General features: G+C 37.5%; 2 gene segments (V, D, J or C); both read right to left on the bottom strand.

Moving 5' to 3' along the window:
• Nucleotides 1-232: 232 nt before the first annotated feature.
• LOC131983007 (immunoglobulin heavy variable 3-30-3-like) lies at nucleotides 233-682 on the bottom strand. The segment is given in 2 exon segments: nucleotides 233-546; nucleotides 634-682. Coding segments are annotated over 2 exon segments (363 nt in total).
• An 840-nt stretch (nucleotides 683-1,522) lies between these two features.
• On the bottom strand, nucleotides 1,523-1,974 carry LOC131982861 (Ig heavy chain V region XIG14-like). The segment is given in 2 exon segments: nucleotides 1,523-1,830; nucleotides 1,932-1,974. Coding segments are annotated over 2 exon segments (351 nt in total).
• Nucleotides 1,975-18,155: the final 16,181 nt, after the last annotated feature.

The raw sequence follows: 18,155 nt of genomic DNA, 5'->3' as shown, positions 1-18,155 counted from the left end.
TCACTCAAGAGGGGTAGTGAATCATACACTACATCTTCATTCTGTGTTTTTAGGTTTTCACGATGTGTATGCAGGGAAAACTATGAATTCATTTTTTAATACAAAACACTTTTATATTAAATTTAACACAAATAATTTAATTAAAAACAATTGGTGAAAAACACTTCATGTTCTATCAGCCCAGTAAGAATGAGGACTGTCGGTTTTTGTACAGCTGCTCAACCAACTCCAGTCACTGTGGCTCTCGAGCACAATAATAAACAGCAGAATCTTCAGTCTTCAGACTGTTCATCTGCAGATACAGCTGCTGTCTGCTGTTGTCTCTAGAGATGGTAAACCGCCCTCTGACTGACTGAGAGTAGTATTGGATACTACCATCAGCGTAGATATAAGCGATCCACTCCAGTCCTTTTCCAGGAGCCTGTCTGACCCAGTGCATGCTGTAGCTGCTGAATGTGAATCCAGAGGTTGTACAGGTCAATCTGTGAGATCCTCCAGGACTTTTAACTGCTGGTTCAGATTCTGTCAGAGTCTGACCATCAACACCTGTGAATAGAACAAAAAACATTGAGTGAAATAAGTGGGTGACACTAATAGAAGAAAAGTATTATTAATATTTGAGAAACTGTTCACCTGCCCAGCAGACAGTTAGAAGCAGCAGTCCTGCCCTATAGTCCATCATGTTAAACTGTGTGTCCACTGTCCTCTGTCCTCCTCTCTGCAGTCAGATAAGTAGAGGTGGAAGACATCTGAGTTTTGCATTGACTCCTCCTTTCTGATTGAACAGTGTCTTCCATTCAATCTCTCCACAAAACTAATTTAATCCTTTCAGTTTCTTCTAACTCATTCATTTTTTTTAAACTCGAGTTATTATAACATTATATTATAATGCTTACTTAACTGTAAATTAATTTTATCTGTGGATAACTACCCAATTCAACATACACACAACACAGTTTTGCTACTGTTTGTAAATTAAAGCTTATTAAATGTTATTATGATTATTCTGGTTTCAGGTCATTTAATATGAAAATCGCCTTATAGGTAAACAACATCTCATGTCTCCTGAAATGATTTTTCTTTAAAGTTTAAAGATTTGTGTCACGTTGCTTGTAACTTCTGCTGTTTGGAATATTTCTTGTATTATTAGACCAAATATGTATATTTAAACAATATTGTCAAAACAATAAGTTTAACTTTTGAAGACATTATAGGTTAATTGATTATATTATTTGTAAAGTGTAATATTTATCAATGGTTTGTTGGTGATTGTAACCTAAAAGCATTTAAAGAGATGTAAGGCTTAATTTCTACTGTAGTGAGAAAGGTTTTTGTACACATAATGATATAAAATGTTGCTGTAAAATGAGATGAAGAACCTTTGTTCTTAGACTTCCTGTTTACTGTAACAGTAAGCTGGTGTTGAAGTCATTAGTGGTCTGAGGGCTCCTCCTCTGGTGGCTTCATGTTACAAGTGTTCAGGCACTGAGGGGTTTTTGTTCAGCTCTACTGATGCTTTGTGTCACTGTGGCTCTCTGGCACAGTAATACACAGCAGTGTCTTCAGGCTGCACATTCTGTACGTTTAGAGTCACTGTTTTGCTGGAAGAGTCGAGGCTGATACTGAACTTGTTCTTCAGTGAATCTCTGTAGTATGCAGTGCATCCAACACAGTGATATCCAATCCACTCCAGTCCTTTCCCTGCAGGCTGTCTGATCCAAGCTGTGTAGTAGCTGCTAAGAGAATAAGAGACCTGACAGGTGATGGTCAGACGTTGACCTGGCTGCACAGTCACAGAGGCTGGCTGAGTCAGCGTTTCACACTTTACACCTGTGGAGGAAAACATGTTGAATATTGAATGAGTGTAATAAGAGTGAACAGTCAGTGTGCTGTGATCATACTGTCAGTGTCTCTGCCTCAGTGAGACTCACAGGATCCAGCAGCCAGCAGCAGCAACACAGCTACAGAGAACATGGTTGGTATTGAAGGTGATCTGATGGGAGCTTCTCTTCTTCTGCTGCAACTGACAGCATGATATCAAGTCTTTATAGCAGACTGTGAGGAAGTTCACTTTGCATAGAGAAGGACACTGACAGGCTGTAAAGGAAGGATGGACTGTCCTGTCATAAGTAGTGTGGGACTCTCCAGGTGTTTTAACCACTGGTTCAGACTCAGTCAGTGTTTGACCCTCAGTACCTGCAGACATTTAAACACCTCATTAGTTACTGTAATGCAGACATATTGTCTTTGTACCAGGAGCTTTGTCAGAAAAACATTTATTGTTCTTATCATGTGGTATGATCAATATGTAATATATAATTTTTTTTCATATTATTATTGTAATTGTGATGACTTCAATCATGATTTTAAAATGATTTAACTGCCATGTTTGATTCTTATAAAATTTAAAATATTAATTAATTTCGCTCAGCGGCATTTGGTGGTCCATCCATTATGTATAAATGTCCAAATATATTATCAATACCTGCAGTTATTCATTAAATCAACAATGGGAATATTATTTAAAAAATGGATCCAGACAACACAGGAAGTCACAATCCACAGCATCAACTGTTGCTTTCACAGTGTGTGTGTGTGTGTGTGTGTGTGTGTGTGTCTGTGTGTGTGTCTGTGTGTCTGTGTGTCTGTGTGTCTGTGTGAAGTGCTCGTTATCCAATCATTGAAAATACAGAAATCTCCAAAATGACCAAAGTTTTTGAAACCAAATCACAGCATGGATTTGTCCGTGTCTTGGTATATTGATGTAATATTCTGGAGGGTTTTTTGAACCCTAAGGATAATGACTAGCACAAGATAATTGGAGTAAACCTGGAGTCCAATCAATGAATCAAGATTTGAGTGAAGTGTGGAGCTAGTTTGACCTATAAAAACACTTAGTAATGGTTAATGACAACAGAGGAGAAATAAGCGCAGAAACTACAGAATCTCACTGTGACAAAATATTGTCAATATCTAGTTACTTATGGAAGAATAATCAACACACACAACCAAACAACAAAATAGTTTAAAGTTCATCAACATGTATTTTTCTAAAACAATATAAATTGTATAAGGCACGTTAAACTGAAGCAAGTTTGTGTGCTGAATGAGATCATATCGCTTGATTTTTCTCAACAAAGACATATCAGCCAGCTAACATATATAGCCTAACCCTCTAGTTCCCACATGCAGGCACACATGATGTGTATGTGTTCAGCTGTAATGAGACTGCAGCACATGTTTGTCCATGGAGCTCACCAGGGCTCGGGGTCGGTCCATCCACTCCCCGGCTCTGCACACAACAAGCATATATGCTGCCTTGAAAAGCAGCTTCCAGTGGAAGATGCAGTGCATCCAACCAAAATGTTTCTGCTTATAAATGGGATATATACGTAACAGTGAGCTGGCGTTGAAGTCATTAGTGGTCTGAGGGCTCCTCCTCTGGTGGCTTCATGTTACAAGTGTTCAGGCACTGAGGGGTTTTTGTTCAGCTCTACTGATGCTTTGTGTCACTGTGTCCCTCCCTGGCACAGTAATACACAGCAGTGTCTTCAGGCTGCACATTCTGTCCGTTTAGAGTCACTCATAATAGAGTCTACGTCGATACTGAACTTGTTCTTCAGTGAATCTTTGTAAAATGAATCAACAGTATATTTCATTCCAATCCACTCCAGTCCTTTCCCTGCAGGCTGTCTGATCCAAGCTGTACGATAGCTGCTAAGAGAATAAGAGACCTGACAGGTGATGGTCAGACGTTGACCTGGCTGCACAGTCACAGAGGCTGGCTGAGTCAGGGTTTCACACCTGTTGGAAAAAGAAAATGTTTTGTAAGAAATTATGAAGTTAAACTGCAAAAGAAGGAGTGATGACTTTACCAAATGCAGAGAGACTCACATCCAGCTGCCAACAGCAGCAGCAGAGCTACAGAGAACATGGTTTATGTAGAAAGTGACGTGCTGTGAACTCCACTGACAGCCTGATGGGATGTTTTTATAGCTGAGGAACAAGGAAGCTCATTGAGTTTGCATACAATCAAACATATGAAGCATCAATGTTGGTCTGAATGGAGTCAATACAAGAGTCTGTTCACTGTTATTATATCTGCAGTGTCAACAATTAGGATCGTTATCACTATAATTACTAATATGAATACATTATATCAATGTACATTAATATATTTGTGTGTGTGTGTGTGTGTGTGTGTGTGTGTGTGTGTGTGTGTGTGTGTGTGTATGAAATGATGATCATTTGATTGCTATGGTATTATTTGTAAAATATTTAAAAAAAAAAACGCTCTGTATCAAGTATTAAGCTGTAGTCCAGTCCAGTGTTTGAGTTTGTGTTGAGATCAATGAGAACAGCTGATTTGTGTCTCATTTTACGACAGACAGAAACTTGACACTGACTGCCCTCTAGTGATTTTATATTAGAAACAACATTATAGATTCAGATTCTTGTCTCTTGACCCTTTTATGTATGAGGAATCTTTATTGTGTGTTTTCATGATGTGTATAATCCAAATAAATTATTAATAGATTAATACAATTAATAAATAAACTAAAAAATATAACATAAATCTTATGAGCACCTCTTCATGCTTGTGCTCTGCCAACCCAGTAAGAATGAGGACTGTAGGTTTTTGTACAGCTGCTCAACCAACTCCAGTCACTGTGAGTGTCGAGCACAATAATAAACAGCAGAATCTTCAGTCTTCAGACTGTTCATCTGCAGATACAGCTGCTGTCTGCTGTTGTCTCTGGAGGTTGTAAAATGGCCTTGAACTGACTGAGAGTAGTATTTGCTGCCACTATTGGTCTCTGCAGCGATCCACTCCAGTCCTTTACCAGGAGCCTGTCTGACCCAGTGCATCCAGTGGCTACTAAGTGAAAATCCAGAGACTGTACAGGTCAATCTGTGAGATCCTCCAGGACTTGTAACTGCTGGTTCAGACTGTGTTAGAGTCTGACCATCAACACCTGTGAAGACAACAAGAAAACATGTCAAATCTGTCAACTAGTCACAAATGGAAATGTCAGATCAGTGAAAGTCTCCACCTGCCAAGCAGACAGTTAGAAGCAGCAGTCCTGTCCTATAGTCCATCATGTTAAACTGTGTGTCCACTGTCCTCTGTCCTCCTCTCTGCAGTCAGATAAGTAGAGGTGGAAGACATCTGAGTTTTGCATTGACTCCTCCTCAAAGGGAGGACACAACTGGAATAGATGTGTTTTGCCAATTTAATTTGGGTGAAATGTGAAGAGAAACATCTTATCAACAATCAATACCATCCATATTTCTTTAAACTCAACATCTGTTCCTTTGCACTGTGATAATAATTCAGTTTAGGAATCTAATGTAACCCAAAACAAGTCGATTAGGTTTGGCAATATACTTTTTTATTTCATGACATTTGAATATTTATGTATATTCTAATGACTACTTGTCCAGAATGTGTCCGTCCAGAAGCCCAATGTCACCTCTGATTGGTTCCAGTCCTCTGTGACCTTGAGAATGAGTTGACATGGAAGGATGGATGAAGTTCCAGCAACTTGAATGCTCTCTCAACATCACCTGTACTGGCCTCTCTTGGTTTAAGTCACGTCTCACAGACAGACAACAGTTCATCAGCATGAACAGGCGTCCCACAGGGCTCCATGCTTGGTCCTCTGCTGTTTACATGCCACCCCTCTGTAATCTTATCTTCATGGTCTCCACTTCAGCTTTTACACCAGTGATGTCGATCTCTACATATCCTCTAAATCCATCATCGATGCAACTCTCTCCAAGCCTGTCGCATGGATGCAGGTCAACTTTTACCAACTGGGTTACACTTTATAATGAGAACACACTATTAAGCATTAGTTAAGCATTAATAAATACTCAATTCATCATTTATAACGCATTTTTCTGACATTACCACACATTAGTTTGTAGTTTATAAACACAGTTAAAAATGTTTTATTCATCATTGATAAGCACATTAGTTATGGATTAGTAAATATTGAATTCATCATTTATAAAGCATGTTTCTGTCGTAAATACTCATTACTATGTGGTTTATAATCACAATTATAAATGTTTTACTCCTCATTATAATCCATCCATCCATCCATCCATTTTCTTCCGCTTATCCGGGGCCGGGCCGCGGGGGCAGCAGGCTGAGCAGGGCATTCCAGACATCCCTCTCCCCAGCCACAACGTCCAGCTCCACCTGGGGGACCCCGAGGCGTTCCCAGGCCAGGAGAGAGATATAATCCCTCCACCGTGTTCTGGGTCTTCCCCGGGGCCTCCTACCAGTTGGACATGCCCGGAACACCTCTAACGGGAGGCGCCCGGGAGGCATCCTTACCAGATGCCTAAACCACCTCAACTGGCTCCTTTCGACGCGAAGGAGCAGCGGCTCTACTCCGAGCTCCCTCCGGATGTCTGAGCTCCTCACCCTATCTCTAAGGCTGAGCCCAGCCACCCTACGGAGGAAGCTCATTTCAGCCGCTTGTATCCGCGATCTTGCTCTTTCGGTCACTACCCAAAGTTCATGACCATAGGTGAGGGTTGGAACATAGATGGACCGGTAAATCGAGAGCTTTGCCTTTCCGGCTCAGCTCCTTCTTCACCACGACGGTCCGGTACAACGCCCGCATCACTGCTGACGCCGCACCAAACCATTATAATCATCATCTATAATGTCCTAATGATTGCATTTTCATATTTTATATATGATGGATTCAGCATTTCTAAATCAAGTATTACATCACTTACTAACCAGTTATATAGGATTTGTCAGTGGTTTGTAATATCATTTAGAAAGTGTATGTAAATGATGAACAAAGTATTTAGATGTACATTTCTGCATGCACTTGCACATCCACTATTCAGATGTATTAATGATTAGTTACTGTGTTAGCAGATGCTCCATAAAAAAACTCACAAATTAATTTTCAATGGATGTCCTATAAACAGTTATTAATGCAGGGATTCATGAATTGAGGCTGTTATGAAGCACTAACTACTCGTTAATTAAGTATTTTGTGTGAGCTCATCTAAAGTGAGCACTATCTATGGCTTATAAAGCATTTACAAATGAGATTTAAAGGCTGGCAATGCCTCAAGACTCACAAAATGAGTTATGAAGTTATGAATCAGTTATCTTAACAGAGGAAGAAGAGACACAACACAAAGGGATATAGGACATATTGTATTGATATTTATTGCAACTTCCCAACATATTGTATAAAGACGAACAAGGGTAAACATGGCTGAATAAAAACTTGCCAACATCAACAGTGGATCACAGACGTTTCAAATATGACAAATAAAATCTTTTTTTGAAAAAATTAAAAACTTTCTGTATCAAAAATAAAGTCAGAAAATATTTCAGTGTCACAATTTAACATAATTCTAAATCCTATCTCAAAGAAACGTCTAAAAATGATTTGAGACAGATAAAATAAATATGTTCAACACATGATAAAATAATACAGGAAAAGGAATTTTATGACACTACAAAAACAAAGTGCACTGATTTCTTGGAATTTGTCTCACAAAAAGACAAATTCTTGCAAACAACGGTTACAGTGACTGCATATGACTACTTGTATTTTTTGGAAATGTCATGAAACAGTCTGCCAAATGCACCTTTACAGTGTTTCTTTGCGAGCCATTCATGCCACTCAATCACTGAAAGGTGGTCGGAAAGCAAACTGTCAATGCGATTTCCCCTAAGCCTCCAGATCTGCTCCTTGTAGGATCTCCAGGCCCTCTCAAGATGTTGGGTATGGGCACTGGACTTTCTCTCTTTCCCCTTCTTCTTCCTCCTTTTCTTTTTCTTGTCCTCTGATGAGGATGCAGTAGAGGAGGATGCAGACACAGTATCAGAGGAATCTTCCTCTGAGCTGTCACAAGAGGAAGATGAAGACAAGGAGATTGTCTGGGTATCCTGTATCCTTTTTTTAAGAGCTGTTAAAATAGATTTAAATACAAACATTAGATCAATATGTCATGATGAATAAAACATTTTAACTGTGTTTATAAACTACATACTAATGTGTGTTAATGTCAGAGAAATGCGTTATAAATGATGAATTGAGTATTTATTAATGCTTAACTAATGCTTAATAGTGTGTACTCATTATAAAGTGTTACTCATTTATTTTGCTCAACAATTATTTTACCATTTTTAACCCAACAACACAGGAAGTCACAAACCACAGGATCAACTGTTGCTTTCACAGTGTATGTTTGTGAGTGTGTGTGTGTGCGTGTGTGTGTATAAAATAATGATCATTTGATTGCTGTTACTATTCCTAAAATATAAAGAACTCTCTGTATCAAGTATTAAGCTGTAGTCCAGTCCAGTGTTTGAGTTTGTGTTGAGATCAATGAGAACAGCTGATTTGTGTCTCATTTTACTAACAGAGGAGAGAGAAACTTGACACTGACTGCCTCCTAGTGATTTTATACTAGAAACCACAACATTATAGATGTGTGTTATCATGATCTGTATAATGAAAATAAATTATTAATAGATTAATAAAATTAATAAATAAACTAAAAAATATAATATAAATCTTCCGAGCACCTCTTAATGCTGGTGCTCTGCCAACCCAGTAAGAATGAGGACTGTAGGTTTTTGTACAGCTGCTCAACCAACTCCAGTCACTGTGAGTGTCGAGCACAATAATAAACAGCAGAATCTTCAGTCTTCAGACTGTTCATCTGCAGATATAGCTGCTTTCTGCTGTTGTCTCTGGAGATGGTAAACCGCCCTCTGACTGACTGAGAGTAGTAGATGTAGCTGCTGCTGTCGCTAATAGTAGCAACCCACTCCAGTCCTTTTCCAGCAGCCTGTCTGATCCAAGCGTTCCAGTAATCACTACTGAAGCCAGAATATGTGCAGGTCAGTCTGTTGGACTCTCCAGGTGTTTTAACCACTGGTTCAGACTCAGTCAGTGTTTGACCCTCAGTACCTGCAGACATTTAAACACCTCATTAGTTACTGTAATGCAGACCTGTTGTTTTTGTCAGAAAAACAGTTATTGTTCTTACCTGTCCAGTTAATTGACAGGATGATAAAAACAATCAAATAACCAGGTGTGATCATTGTGAAAGCCAGTTGTCTCTGTCCAGTCTGCAGTGTGTATGTCAGTGATTTAGTGTCTGTCCTTCACTCTGCAACACATATGTAGAGATGGAAGACGTCACAGATTTGCATTGACTCCTCCTCAGAGACAAACATCACATCTCATGCATGTGTTTAAAAAAATACAGAATTTGTACCATTCTTTCATATTTTTTCATCAAGATATTTTTTTCTTCTCTTTCAACAGTTTTCGTTAGACCAAACTTAGACTGTAATTGTTTATTCTGCTCACCAGTTAATAATGAGTCATACTTCATGGATACATGTTCAAATGTTCAGTCCCCCAATCAATGACGGGAAAATGTTAATGAGCTCTTGGTAAATATAACTCTAAGAAACAGGAAGTCACAAACAACAACATCAACTGTTGCTTATAGTGTGTGTGTGTGTGTGTGTGTGTGTGTGTGTGTGTGCGTGCGTGTGTGTGTGTGTGTGTGTGTGTGTGTGTGTGTTTAGAGACAGACTCTCCTTCGTGTCATCTGATTTCTTATCTTCTACTGCCACCTGTTGGTACTTGTGAGAATAACTAGTTTGAGGTTTTTGTAGAGCCTCTCTGCTCTCAACATGTCAGAACAAGTCAAATCTTTGCTTTCTGCTTTTCACATTCACAGAAATTAACTTCAGTTCAACATCATCAACATACTCAGAGAAACATGGTGTCAATGAAACGGTAAATATCCTGTTTATCTGAATGTCAATGTAAATATTTGAGTTTGTTGTAATAACCAATAAATTGTCCTTCACGTGTGTTTATTCAAAAATAAATGTTCACAACATAATTCCAAGCTTTGACTACCTGTGACAGGACAGTCCATCCCTCCTTTACAGCCAACACTTTCTGTCAGTGACTGTCTCTGTCACATCTGTCCTGGTTTTTATACAGCTCTGTGGCTTCCTGCATCACTGTGGCTGTCGGGCACAATAATAAACAGCAGAGTCTGTATGGAGTAAGATCGCTGTCAAAAAGATGTGTCCATGTTATAAGCATTCGTATTTGTAATGATAAACATTTGTGTGTAAATAAAAAAGTGGTACCCGAAATTCTGCTGTCACACACATGAGTCTGATAAATTATTAGGGTTAGGATTGTTTTTATGTGAGTATGAATCTAAAAGCTGTGAGTTCAAAGTCTTGTGAATACAACTCTAATTTCTACGACTACGAGTCTTCACTGTGAACACGAATTCAAGTTTGTGGGTACGAGTCGAAAAACTGTTGAAATGACGTCACAGGCTGGTCACAGGCAGGTCACAGGCAGGTCACAGGGGAAAGCAATCGAACCCCGAAAAATGTGCCGAAGGATGGCTGACAACATGGACACCGTCGGGGAAGCATCATCATCATCATCACAGGTAAAGTAAATAACACATCCAACATTTATTTATTTTTATTTAGTTGTTTATTTCATGAAATTGTACTGTTTTAAATAATATGAAGTTTATGGACGTTAAGACATTCTGCTTTAGCTTACAAGCTAACCACATGTCAGTTACTGCTTGTGTAACCAAACAATAGAATTAGTCAGAGTCCTGACAGCAGTTTACTATCAATCCAGAATTTATTTATTATATACGTGTATATCTGAGATCAGACACACAAGTGTGGTTTGCATGGGTCCAGACTAGTAATATTAATTAATAATTTAATAATTGATATTTGTTGTATTAACTTGCATGCTAATGATTGGCATACATTATTTTGCTAAAAATACAAAATTATTTTTTATGTCTGTCCAGCCTATGTGGGATAGAGTACTGTATGTTGGTAAATGACTATGTTAACAGTGGCATTTAGCCTAATGCATCAAACTTGTTGTTTACAGGGACCAGTAGCTGCTCGGTTATTGGAACGTCTGAAATCAAGGATTACAGATGTGATTTCATGAAATAAACAACTAAATAAAAATAAATAAATGTTGGATGTGTTATTTACTTTACCTGTGATGATGATGATGATGCTTCCCCGACGGTGTCGATGTAATTTGTGGAAAAAAAAAAAAAAAAATGTTCAGACGTTATGTACCTCGTACTCTCTGCATGATCATTGTATGTACCTCTTTTTCTTTTCATTATTCTTTTTATTTATTTTATTTTTTACGACTATTTCTCCTGATTAGTTCTTTGTTTCATGAGATTTGTTTGTTTCTTGAAATCCCTTTTTGTCTGACCTCATGATTGTAATGTTCCTTAATTATCAATAAAGTTTAAAAAAAAATAAAAAAAATGTTGTCAGCCATCCTTCGGCGCATTTTTCGGGGTTCGATTGCTTTCCCCTGTGACCTGCCTGGGACCTGCCTGTGACGTCATTTCAACAGTTTTTCGACTCGTACCCACAAACTTGAATTCGTGTTCACAGTGAAGACTCGTAGTCGTAGAAATTAGAGTTGTATTCACAAGACTTTGCACTCACAGCTTTTAGATTCATACTCACATAAAAACAATCCTAACCCTAATAATTTATCAGACTCATGTGTGTGACAGCAGAATTTTGGGTACAACTTTTTTATTTACACACAAATGTTTATCATTACAAATACGAATGCTTATAACATGGACACATCTTTTTGACAGCGATCTTACTCCATAAGTCTGCAGCAGTCAGGCTGTTCATCTGCAGATACACCTGGTCCACATTGTTGTCTCTGGAGATGGTGAAGAGATTCTGGACTGATGTGGAATAAGTTTTAGTGCTTCCACTTGGAGCAGAAATGTAGGCAACCCACTCCAGTCCCTTTCCTTCAGACTGTCTGATCCAGGCCATAGCAGCACCACTATCAGATATTCCTGCATATGTACAGGTCAGTTTGTGTGATTCTCCGGGGCCCTTCACCACTGGTTCAGACTGCGTCAGAGTCTGACTGCTGACACCTGGAGAGAGAAGCAGTCTGATCAGAACATGATAATCATAACACAACATATTTTTAATAAAATAAGCATCAAAAGGATCAAACTGTAGTGAAAGTCTCCACCTGCCCAGCAGACAGTTAGAAGCAGCAGTCCTGTCCTATAGTCCATCATGTTAAACTGTGTGTCCACTGTCCTCTGTCCTCCTCTCTGCAGTCAGATAAGTAGAGGTGGAAGACATCTGAGTTTTGCATTGACTCCTCCTTTCTAGTTGAACAGTGTCTTCCATTCAATCTCTCCACAAAACTAATTTAATCCTTTCACTTTCTTCTAACTCATTCATTTTTTTTAAACTCAAGTTATTATAACATGATATTATAATGCTTACTTAACTGTAAATTAATTGTATCTGTGGATAATTACCCAATTCAACATACACATAACACAGTTTTGCTATTGTTTGTAAATTAAAGCTTATTAAATATTATTATGATTATTCTGGTTTCAGGTCATGTAATATGAAAATCGCCTTATAGGTAAAAAAAACAAAACAAAACAAAACACCTCATGTCTCCTGAAATTATTTTTCTTTAAAGTTTAAAGATTTGTGTCACGTGGCTTGTAACTTCTGCTGTTTGGAATATTTCTTGCATTATTAAACCAAATATGTATATTTAAACAATTAAAGGTCAAAACAATAAGTTTAACGTTTGAAGCCATGATAGGTTAATTGATTATATTATTTGTAAAGTGTAATATTTATCAATGGTTTGTTGGTGATTGTAACCTAAAAGCATTTAAAGAGATGTAAGGGTTAATTTCTACTGTAGTGAGAAAAGTTTTTGTACACACAATGATGTTTCAATGATGATAATTTTAGATTATCTATTTGATATAAAATGTTGCTGTAAAATAAACCTTTGTTCTTAGACTTCCTGTTTACTGTAACAGTGAGCTGGTGTTGAAGTCATTAGTGGTCTGAGGGCTCCTCCTCTGGTGGCTTCATGTTACAAGTGTTCAGGCACTGAGGGGTTTTTGTTCAGCTCTACTGATGCTTTGTGTTACTGTGGCTCTCTGGCACAGTAATACACAGCAGTGTCTTCAGGCTGCACATTCTGTCTGTTTAGAGTCACTGTTTTGCTGGAAGAGTCTACGTCAATACTGAACTTGTTCTTCAGTGAATCTTTGTAATCTGCAGTGTTTCCAACACGGTGACGTCCAATCCACTCCAGTCCTTTCCCTGCAGGCTGGCTGAATCAGCGTTTCACACTTTACACCTGATGGAAAAAGAAAATATTTTGTAAGTTAATCTGCAAAAGAAGAAGTGATGACTTGACAAATACAGAGAGACTCACATCCAGCTGCCAACAGCAGCAGCAGAGCTACAGAGAACATGGTTTATGTAGAAAGTGACGTGCTGTGAACTCCACTGACAGCCTGATGGGATGTTTTTATAGCTGAGGAACAAGGAAGCTCACTGAGTTTGCATACAATCAAACATATGAAGCATCAATGTTGGTCTGAATGGAGTCAATACAAGACTCTGGTACCAACATGTATACAAGTAGTAGTCAAGCAAATATAATAAACACTTTAATTGTGACGCTGCTGATTTGCAGGTTTGAATAAAACACTTTTAGTGGTTTCAGTCTCTTCAGATGTTGCAGACACAGACATACAGAGACACCTGGAGCCTCTAGAGCAGAACAGCTGCTCAGGAACTGAAATATGAGAAAATGCAAAAACAAAAGATGTATCTCAGATGAAAACTACTATAATTTGTGCATGTCTTACTTTTAATAATGATCAAAATAGTTTGCCCTCATCTGTGTGTGGTTATGTCAGAAATACAAATAATAATTAATCCATTATTAAGCAGGTGCATGGTTCAAGTTATTGTTTTTGTGACCAAAAAATAAAATGTGTGGGTTTATTCCTGTCCATAGAGATATGTCACTGTATTTTACACACATTAAGAATATGCATTTTATTCATTTAAAGTCACTTTGTTTGTAAAGTTAAATAGTGTCATTATTCCACTGTCCCTCCACTTTAGAGATCACTGCTGTCTGCTTGCATCAATCATTCTAATGAAGCTGCAGTATGTGATGAAAAGAGAGATCATTATTTTATCATGAAATGTAACTTTAAAGTCGGTCATACGTTAGTGGGACATTAATGTCTGTGAGTTGTGTCATTTTAAATTAGACAAGAATACACTATTTGTAGGTATATACATTTTTGCAGAAGTTTAATTACAGCAAACAGATGGTTTTGATCTTATTTGTGTTTTTTTTTGTTATTAAACTTTTTATTTGAAGAAAAACAAAACAGCACATACATGATGCTCTACATCTTGTAAACATGTCAAGTCTTTTCATCAAAACATACAAAGAAAAAAATGGTTTTAAAAAATAAGCAACATAATATAAATAAAATCAAAATCACATCCTTGCAAAGGCATTCAAACTCTATCACAATACTCTTACAAAGACATACTTATACCTAAAATGATAGGCAACTTGAAAATCAGAAAAAAAATAAAGTAAAGATAATAATGATAATTCGAAAATCATAATAACAGCCTTAATAATAGTGAGTTTATCTGCCCCATGTAAACCTTCCTTCATCCATGTTTTCTTCTGCAAACAGAACCTTATCATGGGGCGATAACATTGATGACAAGAGCAACATCAACTCAAATGATAATACTAGTAAATTAAATAAAGACAGTTTGCTACATACATGTATAGCCCTGACTAATACTAGTATAGTTATTGAAACAAAAACAAAAAAAACAAAAAACAGAACCAGGTGAGTGGAGTCAAGAACTCAAGAGGGGGTTTATCACTTTAACCAGTATCTTGCATCTAAGTTGTTAGATAGTTTGTCCAACTTTCCCAATAACTTTCAAATTTATCTTGTTCAAGCTTAAGAATGAATGTTATCTTCTCCATTATGAAAATATCCTTAACAACATTGATCCAATCATCGACTGTAGGAGAGTCTTTTGACAACCATTTCCTTGTGATTGCTTTTTTACTCGCTAATAATAAAATATTATACATATATTTGTTTTCGGGTCCATTCACAGTGTCTGGTCTTAGCCCCAGACATAATGTCTCAAACCCTGATGGGATCACTATTTTCATGATTTTCTCCATATTCAATTTAATTTCTTCCCAATATTTTGAAATGACCGGGCAGTCCCAAAACACATGAAAATGCGTTGCCTTGCTCTCACCACAGAATCTCCAGCAGGATGTGCTTCCTCCCGGAGAAATCTTTTGTGCTGGAACTCTAAAAAACCTAACTACATTTTTCCACCCAAATTCTCTCCAAGACAGAGAAGATTTACTCCTCCACTGTGGTAAAATTATTTTTTCCCATGTTTCCATCTGCATTGTGATGTTACTCTCCTTCTCCCATTTCTCCTTTATATATGCAGTATCCTCCCCTTCTAGCTCTTGCAGCACCTTATATATCCTTGATATGTTGCCACGTCCAGGGTTTGACCTGTAGCTCAGTAAAAATATTTTCACTATTCCCAAATTATTTTGTTGCAATTCTTCCGTTTTCATTATTTTCTCTAGGTAATGTCGAAGTTGCAAAAATCTATAAAAATCTTGTTTGGTTAAACCAAATCGAGTTTTAAGATCCTGGAATTGTTGAAGTGTGCCCCCCTCAAAGAGGTCAATGTGTTTTATTAACCCTTTATCGGCCCACTGTTTAAACCTAACATCCATCCTGTTTGGTAAGAAATCTGAGTCGTATCCTATCCATCTTAAGATCCAGTATGGTTCTTTGGCCTTGTTTGCATTGACTATCCTATGCCAAATCCTAATTGACATTTTAATCCATGGGTTTATGTCTTTTAGATAAGTAATCAACCCACTATCCCCTATAATTGCTTGTAATGGAATATCACTAGATATATGACATTCTATGTCTTTCCACTTTGCTTTATAGGCAGGATTGCAAATGCTAACCAAAATTTTTATCTGCACAGCTTGGTAATAATTTTTTATATTCGGGAGAGCAAGGCCCCCTTTGTCTTTTGCTAGTTGAAGAGTCTTGTAGCGAATTCTTGGCCTCTTCCCCTGCCAAATGAATCGTGATATTAATTTGTCTAATTCCTGAAATTTCCCCATTGGAATTTCTGCTGGAATGTTTTGGAACAAATATAGTAATCTGGGCAACAAGTTCATTTTTATTGCTTCCACCCTCTGCCCTAATCCTAAAAAGGGAACAAGATTCCACCTAGTCAGATCAGATTTAATATTGGAAAATAGGGGGTCGTAGTTCTCTGATATAATCATGTTCAAATTTTTTGGAATATTCACACCTAGATATTTAATTGACTTTGAATCCCAATTGACTTTAAATTCTTCTCTGATAAGTTGACTAGGAGAATAATTAAATGTCAAAATTTGAGATTTGTGGGTGTTTAGTTTATAACCTGATAATAAACCATATTCCCGTAAGGTTATGAGCAATTCTGGAAAGGATGGGTGGAGGTGGATGGGTGCCCCAAGTATACCAAAATATCATCGGCGAACAGGGCAATTTTGTGTTCTTCTTGAGACACCATGATCCCTTTTATCTTCTCATTCTGCCTTATCCACTGACTCAAAGGCTCTATAAAGATGGCGAAAAGGAGCGGGGACACCGGGCAACCCTGTCGACATCCTCTTTCTAGCTCAAAATTATTTGATAAACCTCCATTAATTCGAATTTTACCTGTTGGTTTATAATATAAAGATTTTATTATTTTCACAAAATCATCATGGAACTGAAACCTCTCTAGTGTTTTATATAAAAAAGACCAATCGACAGAGTCAAATGCCTTCTCTGCATCTAACCCTAACAGGACAGCCTCTAAATTGTATTTGTTTATATGGTTAATTACATGTAGTGTCCTCCTAACGTTGTCCTGTGTTTGCCTCTGTCTTATGAACCCTGTTTGATCCAACTGTATAATATCTGGAAGTATAATTTCTAAGCGTTTTGCTAGAATTGATGTGAAGAGTTTATAATCCTGGTTCAACAAACTAATTGGGCGGTAATTAGAGCAATCTGTCTTATCTTTACCATCTTTCGGTATTACAGTTATGATCGCTTCCCTCCAAGATGGGGGAGTCTCCCCTTTTTTAAGGACCCAATTGAATGTTCTCAGTAACAATGGTGATAAAGATTCGTTGAAAGTCTTATACCACTCTGCTGTAAACCCATCGGAACCTGGGGACTTATTAGGTTTGAGTTTGGAGATTGCCTTTTGGAGTTCTTCTATAGTCACATTGGCCACTAAGACTTTATTCTGGTCTTCTGTAATTGTAGGAAGATTAAGTGACTCAAGCAGAGATTCAGGAGACTTATCCCCCTTACTGGCCATCCGGGCATATAGGTTTTTGTAATATTTTTCAAAACAACCATGAATGTCCTGAAAGTCAAATTTCAATCGTTTGGTGATTGGATCTTTGATTTTATATACTACCCTCTCTGCTTGTTGTTTTCTTAATTTATAAGCCAGAATTTTAGCTGATTTACTACCTACTTCATAATACCTCTGTTTCAAAAAGGTTAGCCTCTTCTGAATGTCAACCTCATAAATTTCTTTTATCTGTTTTTTAATTTCCTTAATTTTACAAGTAATGTCCAATTGGGCATCTTTTTTATGTCTTTTTTCCAAATTTTCTAACTCTTTTTCTAGTTTATCCAATTTTTCCTGTCTGAGCCTCTTTTGTAGAGCCAATTTCGCAATGATTTTCCCTCTCAAGACAGCCTTGCCTGCATCCCATACCATACATGGGGAGACTTCCCCATTATCATTTTCTGACAGGTATAACTGAATTTCCTTTTTAAGTTCTTCCTTCATTTTTCCTTTAAGTACATTTAAATTAAGTCTCCAGGAAAAAGTATTTTTGTTATTTTTAAAATTTAAATCTAAGTATACCGGGCTGTGGTCTGACAAGTCCATTATCCCAATTTTACAAGACCTTACAAAACCGATATCTTTACTGTACATAAAAAAATAATAAATTCTCGAGTAAGTTTTATGTGGCGGGGAATAGAAAGTGTAGTCCCTGGTTGTAGAGTTGAACTCCCTCCATACGTCACAAATGCCCATCTCTCTTATCATCTTTCTCACCTTTATGCCCACCGCATTAGTCTGAGTC

The sequence above is a fragment of the Centropristis striata genome, chromosome 13 (genome assembly GCF_030273125.1).
Source record: "Centropristis striata isolate RG_2023a ecotype Rhode Island chromosome 13, C.striata_1.0, whole genome shotgun sequence".
Classification (NCBI taxonomy): domain Eukaryota; kingdom Metazoa; phylum Chordata; class Actinopteri; order Perciformes; family Serranidae; genus Centropristis; species Centropristis striata.
The sequence above is the reverse complement of the archived record's forward strand: the minus strand, read 5'-3'. Positions and strand labels throughout refer to the sequence as shown.